Source organism: Gracilinanus agilis, chromosome 6, assembly GCF_016433145.1.
Source record: "Gracilinanus agilis isolate LMUSP501 chromosome 6, AgileGrace, whole genome shotgun sequence".
Lineage (NCBI taxonomy): Eukaryota > Metazoa > Chordata > Mammalia > Didelphimorphia > Didelphidae > Gracilinanus > Gracilinanus agilis.
The window spans coordinates 274,592,522-274,602,231 of NC_058135.1; the positions used below are offsets into that span (position 1 = coordinate 274,592,522).

General features: G+C 34.4%; 1 protein-coding gene across 1 annotated transcript; it reads right to left on the reverse strand.

The window, feature by feature from the left end:
• Positions 1-7,989: 7,989 nt before the first annotated feature.
• LOC123253048 (olfactory receptor 4C15-like) lies at positions 7,990-8,925 on the reverse strand. The gene has a single exon (XM_044682327.1). The coding sequence runs from the start codon at positions 8,920-8,922 to the stop codon at positions 7,990-7,992; it is 933 nt and encodes a 310-aa protein (XP_044538262.1). The 5' UTR covers positions 8,923-8,925.
• Between the last annotated feature and the right edge of the window lie 785 nt (positions 8,926-9,710).

Genomic DNA, 9,710 nt, shown 5'->3' on the forward strand with positions numbered 1-9,710 from the left:
GCACATGTGTTTAATGTTCGGATAACAAGTAAAGTAAGAGGGAACAATTTCAACTACTCTATGAAGATTAAAAACTTTCTAAAGGCCAGAATCTCTTTAATAAGAAATTGTGTAAAAATGACAAGTATTTTGATCATTCAATTCAAGAATGATTTATAAAGTGCCTACTGAGAACAAGTAATATCAATGTATATTATTACTAATAATAATATAGATAACATAAATATGTGAAGTATAAATATGAAAGAACAAAGATGAAAAATGTCTTATTCTTGTATTCATTTGTTATGAGTAAAAAATAGCCTATTAAGTACCTCTCAGACAGGTAGGAACAAATTCAAGAATAAAAAAGTTGTCTCAAAAGTTTGACGGTAGTTTTGCCTTCAGTTGGTTAAAATTCCACTAAGAATTTTGAAACACCCAAAATATGATTTGTCATACTTTTAAAAGTTACATTTGGGGGCAGCTAGGTAGCTCAGTGGATTGAGAGTCAGGCCTAGAGACAGGAGGTCCTAGGTTCAAATCCGGCCTTAGACACTTCCCAGCTGTGTGACCCTGGGCAAGTCACTTGACCCCTATTGCCCACCCTTACCACTCTTCCACCTAGGAGCCAATACACAGAAGTTAAGGGTTTAAAAAAATACATTTGATGTTTCATATGATATCTATCTAACATTTATCTTCTAACTATCCAGTTATCATTTACCCATTAACTCTTTCATTTACCTAATTATTAAGTTTTCTATCCATCTATTATTTTTATCTACCTTACCATTGCTTACATCTGTTCACCTGTCTATCCATGTATTATATTCATCTGTAAATCTATCTTATTTTCTCTCTTTCTATCCATCTACCATTCATTTCCCTCTATATCTCTCAATTTCTATCTATACATATCCTCTATTTACTTATTAAAGAGCTACTACTATTTTTCATCTATTACCTGTCTATCTATCTATCATTTCTCACTGACTTAAATAATTTCTTTTTTTTTTTTAAACCCTTACCTTCTGTCTTGGATCCAATACTGTTTATTGGTTCCAAGGCAGAATAGTGGTAAGGGTTAGACAATGGGGGTCAAGTGACTTACCCAGGATCACATAGCTGGGAAGTGTCTGAGGCTAGATTTGAACTTAGGACCTCCCGTCTCTAGGCCTGGCTCTCAATCCACTGAGCTACCCAGCTGCTTAAATAATTTCTAATGAGGAATTGTCTTCTAGAAAAAGACCTCTTTTTTGAGGAAATTTCTTGGAAGAACTGGGAGATTAAGTGATTCAGCTGAAATCAACTGAGTAGTGTATATTGGAAGTCAGACAAGTTCAAAACCTTATGTTCTTTACTGAGACTGGCTTTCTTCTCTACAATGTAACATTATCTCTCTCTTTAAAAAAAGTTTAAAATAATAACATCTGAATAATAACATTTGGCATCATCTAAAGTATCCCTAAGTTCTTAGTGGAATTTCAAGCTATGGTATTAGAAGTGAAAAAATAATTTTGGAACAACCTATATATTTCTTTATGGTTTTCAAAGCACTTTACCTGTTTTGTCTCATTAGATCCTCAAAACAAAGCTGGGAATTGGGTGCCAGATTCATTACTAGTCCCATTTCACAGTTGATGAAGCACAGATATCTTTCACAGATACGAGATATAGAAATTAAAGCATTTTTTTCTTGGCCACACAAATGTAAAGTGCAAATAACACAAGGTCTCTGTCCTTCTGGAGCTCACAAGATTGTTGAGAGAAAACACAGACAAAGAAATTAATATAAACTAAAAAAATGAGAAGTTAATTAGATAGGTATATACAGAATGTGGTACCAGGGGAAGTAACAAAACAGATGGATTTATACACTGCATCAAAGTTTTCAAAGTATTTTACAAATGTTAACTCACTTCCTCCTCATGAAAACTGGTCAGGGAGGTGGTATTTTAACCTCCTTTTTGATGTCGGTAAATTGGAGCTGAAAATGTGACTTCTTAGACAACCAATTTAATTTAAATTCAAGACTTCTTGATTTCATACCTTCACCTAAAGCAAATGTATGTGTTGTGAAAGGCATATTTAGCTTTAACACTGTCAGTCACACCATTTAATTCCCTTTACTTAAGATTTTAAACTGTTTTAAAAATAGATTTAAGCTATTTTTAAACAGTTGAATCCTCTTGTTGGCTGAGGATGTAGTCAATTTGTTAATAGTATAAGGAATAAGTACATATCACACAAAAATAAAACACATGGAGTTAGCTGCTTCTTTCACCTCTCTCTTTTAAAGGTGAGAGGGTCAAGCAGGAAAATAGAAATATTTGTAAGCTATCGTAAATAACTATTTTTCTATTCCTGTTCCTGAGAGGTAAGCAAAATGTCTATATTTGTGAAATAAGTTTAAACTTATATTAGATATAACAAACCTTATTCTTTACAAAAAAAAAAAAATAATGCCTGAGCTTATGATTCACAGACTTGGTTTAAAAAAAAAGAAAATAATTTTTAAATTCAAAATGAAGGAAGCCCTTTTAGTTTCACCAATAAATATCAGCTACAATTAATTTTAAACTTAATATAATAATATTTTATGACATTTTATCTTTTCCCACAAATTCACAATAATTCTGAGCAACTATTAAAAAAATAAAAAGAAAAAATACTTACCTCAACTATCCCTTTAGTTGTTAGTAACTTTTACATATGCTAGACTTTCATGGAAACATCAAAGTACTATGATAAGTTTCTAACTGTTCTAATTAAATTTATATCATGTCAGTTGAATAAAGAAAAACATTTATGTAGCTCCTTAAACCATCAGCAAAATTTTTCTGCTAAACTTTTTAATGCTATGAAAGCGACTTATTTCAGAAAGAAAACTTGAATGAGCCTGGCTAGATGGTTGTTCTCCATATGTAAGAGTTTCTCTGAGTTACAATTCTCTTGGTGGCAGCATAAATCCTGCTTTCAGAAATCCAATACTAACAAACTTACTTATGATTCCATCAGTGTTCACATGCATCTGCTTTCAATTCCTTGATGTATAAACTACAGAGTTTAAAGATGGGCAGGGCAGAGAAATAATCCAGTCCAACTTTCTCATTTGAAGATACTAAAAATGAAACCCAGAGAGATAAAGTAATTTCCCCAATGACAAATAGCCAATTATTGACAAAATATAGTCTCCTGACTCATAAACCAATGAAGTTCCCAATATATCACATTGTATCCCATTTGCTCATCATCACTGAATGCATAGATTTTATTAAAAATATGGGGTGCATTATCAATTACACTGTTTCTCTAGGGAAGTTTCATTGACAATCAAATCAGGACATCTTTAAAATCTGTTAATCAGGAGAATCTAAAAGGAAATTATCACTCCGTGACACTGCAAAATCATATTAGAATTCATAGATCAATTCAGGGAATTATACTAATATTAAATATCCTTTCCCTGCCAAAAGGATTTCAAATTTCTCTTATAAAACAGCTATTAAGGTTGCCAACATTTGAATGTTAGAGATACATTCTACTCTGATTCTAATTAATCCCTTTGCATGTACCTTTGGCTCAAATTGAAACAATTTTCATGTCTGCCTCTGAGATGTTGCTCTCCTTTGTATCATGTGTTACCACGGTACATATTGGGTGGGTAATCTCCCAAAATAGCCACAGAGCAAAATAAGTTGGTATATTTGAAAAGTCACTGAATGTTCTGTGTTGCCCTAGGGATGTCACTGGTTATCCAAAGGGGACCAGATAAGAAAGTTCTTTGCATAACAGTAACATTTCATAAATTTCTATGGCTTCCACCACGCCTCAGCTAATTCCATTTTTCTTCACAGAATCACTGCAGTAGGAAAAAAAAAAATAACACCATCTACTAACTTCTCATGTATTCCCCAAGAATTGTAACAGAGTTATTGAACTGTTTGGTTATCCTTCTTGCTGCTAAGTTCCATGTTACTAGACAGAATCATGAAAAATTTTAAGGTCATCTTAGGAAAGCCACCTTCCTAAAGTATAACAATGTATATTCCCACTCAGCAATCAATATAAATCTATAATCAGCCTTTTCCAATGGTTTCCTATTGTCCTTAAGATTAAAAGCAAAACAAAACAAAACTCTTGTCTTTTTTGTAAGTTCTTATTAAATTAGACTGTTCCTAATTCTTCTGATAGTCCCATATATTTACTGTCTTTTATGTTTTAGGCAATCCAGTGACCTTGACCTCCTTCTGTAATGCAGGGTTGTAGCAAAAGCTTTTGCTTTTGCAAACCAACTGTAGCAGCCCTGACAGTTGGAAAACGTTTAGAATGTTGAACCAGCCAGAGGGCTGGGCTTACAGAAAACCATTAGAGCTGGTCTATAAATATCCCTGGAGCACTGACTGAAGGACCTTTTGCCTTTGGGGCATTTTGGACCTTGCCTGATTTCTCTGGACCTCTCCCTGATCTCTCCATTTACATCCTGATATTTCCCTGGATTTCCCCATTGAGCCCTGGGAGGAGTTCATGGGATTTAGCTTCTGTAGGCAGGAAGGACAATCTAAATCAAGACACCCCCTTATCTAGTGATCTGAAAATCCTTACTACCTCAGGGCAGTGAAACTATCCCTGACTGAGGGAACTGGCCTCTCTCAGTCTGACTCCCTTTTCTGTGACCCTTCCCCCTATACCAGCTTTCTCCCTAGCAGCAGTTACAAACCCTCAAAACCTTTTCCCTCAGCTTACTCCTGGAATCAATAAATCCCCTTTGATATGTACACAAAGAGCCTCTGGTGAATCATTGTACTGAATACTAGGGCAAAGGCTAAAGAAGAAAGGAATAACTTTACTTTTATTTTTTGAGGGCAAATGTAGGGATCCATCTTGTCCAGGAAGTAGCCAACTGAGACTTCCTGTAAATTTCAGTTGCACTGGCAGGGAGGAGCCTCTTGACTCCTTCCTCAAGAGACCTTAGAATATAACAACAGAAACCCTTCAGCCAGACCCAGGTTTTTTAAAACCCTTAACTTCTGGCTGACCCAATTCTTCTTGTATCATAGAGATAGCCTCCCTGCCTGAAGGACCCAGCCAATTTCCTCCCATTACCCTCAAGTACCTTAACCTCAGTGATTAGCCTGTTTGAGCAGCCCTTCATATATTCCCCATTCATCTGTTACCTTCCTATATTTCCCCATTTATTCCAACATCATCATCATCCCCTACTACTTTTCCATAACACTTCCTATTCTCTACATAGAGCATTCTATCTCCCAGATCTTTTCATTGACTTTCCATCATGGGCAATATGATCTCCCCCTTTTTCCTCTCTTCTTATATTTCCTGGGTGCCTACATCTGAAATTACCCACAATTTAACTGGTATATATTTTCTTTTCTGAATAGTTGCTTGCATGCCTTCTTAGAATACAAATTCTTTCTCTATAGGAATTTTAAAAATACGTCTCCAGGGATTAACATAGCACCTAGCATATATGTTCTTAATGACTATTTTTTTTTTTTGAATCATTGGCTGGTATCTTTAACAATGGAATTGGTGTAAGTGTGATATTGGAAATTTGGGAACCCTGGAACTGATTTTGAGGTTTCTGGTCTAAACTTCCTGTGGACATTTGGATCTCATTTCAAACTACATTTCTCATGATTCAACATGGTGACATGAGCCAATGTAAAGTGAAGCTTATATGAGGAAAACTTGATTGGTATTCTCTCTTTCCTGAGGAACAAGCCAGGTGGGCAGAGGTAATGGTGGGGCATTTGAATTAGATCTTAGCACTCATATGGCCTTCTTAATTACCAATATGGCTTTAAATAAAAACTATTAAATACTTTGAATATATCCATCTATATCAATATTATTCATAACAATAACTATTTTTTTGACTCATTGACATATCTTTAACAATGGAACTGGTGTAAGGAATACTTTGTGTCTTTTAAATACATTTCCTTTTTTAAAACTTTTGGCTTTGGGAAGTTTGTATTTCTTTTTTTTTTTTTATTTAGATTTTCCAACTTTTGTTTTTTACTAGTTATCCATTAGGGAATCATTTTTCTTGATGTTTTAAATATATTTCATAACAATCCTGGATATTAGACCTTTGGAAAAGAAATTTGCAGAGAAAAAGTTTTATCTTACTAAATATTTCCCATCAAATTTTAATTTCATTTACTTGATTGTGCAAAATCTCTAAAGTGTTATGTAAATAAAAGTGCCCTATAGAGATCCTTCTCTATATACCAGGGATTTTTTGAGTGGCCTAGGGCGGTCATCAGATGTAAAGAATGAAACAGATTGGAAGCAAGGCTTATTAGCTCAAAGTGCTCTGAGGTACAATGGTGTCACAGGTTTATTATATATGAAGTAAAAGATCCCTTTCACCCAAAAGCACAGGGGAAGTTTTCACAGTTGCACAGAGCTGCATTTTTAGTGTAGACAATACAAAAGGCTTTAGAAGCTTCAATATGCAGATAAGAACCTATGCTAAACTTTCAGCTACTTTGTCATCAGCAAGCTAAATCTGGGAATATTTTGGTAGGTATGGAAGCCCCTGAATTTTTTGCCCTTGATTACTTTTGAGACCAAGCAGTTTATTCTAAGTCTGGGAATACTTCTCCTAGGGGCAAAATGCCCCTGCTAAACTGAAGTTTTGACCTTGGCTTACCAAGCAACTACATTCCTGACCAAAGGGGAAGAATGTTAACCTTCTGCCTGTTGTTTTGCTAAGAGCTTAAAGCTTTCAAGTAAGACTATGTTGCTTTCTAAAAGGAAAAGATGTGGATCATAAAAAGGAATCAAAGAGGAATCTCAGATTTTTATCTTAGATAGCCCAATCTAGTCTTACTCTTATTGGAGTAGAAGGATAAACACAAAGCTCTGCCAGGCTGTGTTAACCTTTTGATGGGATCCAGATAAAACTATCTATTCGAGATTCTGTTTCTCTTAATGCCTTCCCACATATTCACCCTTTTCTGTTAAATTGAAGTGATTTATTACACAGCAAAACTTTTAATAATGAGAGGAATCATAAAGTAGTTATAACCATCATAACAATCCTGGATATTAGACCTTTGGAAAAGAAATTTGCAGAGAAAAAGTTTTTCCTTACTAATTGTACATGGATCTGATGGGATTTATAGATTGTAGTGTTTCTTTACAGCTCCCCACAGAGTCCACTTTATCCCTGAGTATTTAATATATGCCTTGTTTTGCCAGGTCGCCTTTGTGCCAGACAAAGGAGCAAAAGGTATCTCTTATCTCAATTCTCTAGTTTATGAAATCATTAATATTATAAATGTTTATATCTTGCCTTTTTTGTACATTACTCCTTTTGATATACTTTATGGTCCATCTAAACTGACTTATTCACTTTTTTTTATTGGCAGGATAAATAACACTCCATTATCCTCATCTGTGTCCTTTGCAAAGATTATATAATTCATGAAGCAATGTTACCCACTCAGGTTCACCTTATAATACCTTATTTTGTCCAAACTGTTTTTGGAGTATCACATTAAGGGTTTCTGAATCTCACTGTCTGCTTCTTCCCCAACTTAATTTTAATTAATTTAATATATATGGGTTTTTGGCAGTATATACTTTAATTAATAGGTTTTGACTGTTACTTGAAGGCAAGGACTCCATGATTTTTTTCTCTATATTCCCAATGTCTAGGATCATTACCAGTAGAAATCTGACACATAAAACTTAAAAGTAGTTAATTTTTCTGAGTACATTTCAAATTTGTGAAGACTGAAATCATATATCCAGCACAAGAGAAAAGACATGCTTATTTTAGGCTTTTAAATTTTTTAAAGAATTCATCAGATTTCATTGTTTTAAATCTCATCACCACCTTGATCCAACGTCACTATCTTCCTCCTAGTCTAATGTGTTTTGTACATGACATTTTTCATCTTAAAACATAAAAATGAATCAAATTTTATCTTTTTATGCATACAATAAATGAGAAATTTTCTTCTCAATTATTTATTTTACAGTAGAAATTACTGGTCTTCTCCACAATTTCCTCATTGCATTTTTTACTTCTTTATTTCTAAAAGTATAGATAAAGGGATTTAACATAGGAATTAGAATAGTGTAAAATATTTCCACTGTCTTATCAAAAGAGAAAGTAGATGGAGGACGTGCATATTCAAAGATGCATGGAACAAAAAACAGTACAACAACTGTGATGTGGGAACCACAGGTGGACAGAGCTTTGTGACGAGCCTGGGCATTGTATTTTTTCAAGGAGTGTAGGATGACCCCATAAGATACAAGTAAAAGAAAAAAACTAATTGTACAGATAAGCCCACTGTTTGTAATAACCATAAGACCCAGGTTATGGGTGTCAGTGCAGGCCAGTTTCAACAAAGGGTACAAATCACAAATAAAGTGATCGATCACATTGGGCCCACAGAAAGGCAATTGGACTATGAATAGGACCTGGATCAAAGAATGAAAGAAGCCCCCTACCCAGGCCACACCAACCAGTATGGTACACAGGTTCTTGTTCATAATACTTACATAATGCAATGGCTTGCAAATAGCGATATATCGATCAAAGGCCATGAATGTGAGGACAATCATTTCAGAACCACCAAAGAAATGTGCTGCAAAGAGCTGAGTCATGCAGCCTTCAAAGGAAATGGTGTTTTTTAGAGAGAGTGAGCCCACAATTACCTTGGGAGTAACAACAGAGGAGAAGCATGCATCAAAGAAGGACAGAAAGGATAGGAAGAAATACATGGGAGAGCTGAGGAGAGAGGGAGTATTGGTGATTGTCAAAATAATAATGAAGTTTCCCATAAGAGTTGCAAGGTACAAAAGTAGAAAGAGAACAAACACTATTTTCTCAACAGCTGGAGTCTGTGAAAGTCCCAGGAGGATGAACTCAGTAACATAACTTTGATTTTCCATGATTTTAAGGTTATAGGATATTGATTTCTTGATCACAGGCACCTGAGAAAGTAATAAAGAAGTGCTTTTAATGTGGATTATTTGATCTTTGTGATTAAAGTTTCATATTATACAATGTTTCCCCATTTTTAAGTGACACATGTAAAAATAACCCTGGGGTAAAGATGTGTTTGGGTATGCCAGCTATAGTGAGGATATGAATAAAGTTTCATACAACACACATACAGACATATACTTCAAATAGTTTTCCATTTATGTTGGGTCCCAAGATCTACTTTAACTACTAGTAGAGAAATATTTTATTTGTGAATGATATTGAAATTCTAAGAAGCAAAAGACAAATATTCCCTTACCAACCCACTTCACCAAATTGCCAGAAGTTTTATCATACATTACTATGGTTCAACAAGCATACAGTTTTAAAGTATAAACATACACCCATGTCTATGCATGCATGTGTGTATTTATATACATGCACATATAAATATATTCACATATCAAATTAAAGCAAATCAGGTCATGAGACCAGAATGAGTCACCTCATCCCAAGGACTATTAAGATGAACATTGTAGGATAACTACTAATAGAAAATTTAATATATCTTCCAAATGTGTCTTCTTAAAATAATGACTGATTTATATCTTCAGTAAACAAAATGGCACATATGTTTGCTTTAATCACATGTGTGGGATAGAATTTGAAAGATCCTTTATGAAAATGATGATAAGAAAAGTAGACGGACCAGGCCAAGAATTCACTGAGGAACTTCATGTTGAATGTGACACTA

Coding starts and splice junctions, on each gene's coding strand:
- LOC123253048 (XM_044682327.1), bottom strand. CDS start 8,922: ATGGAAAATCAAAGTTATGTTACTGAGTTCATCCTCCTGGGACTTTCA.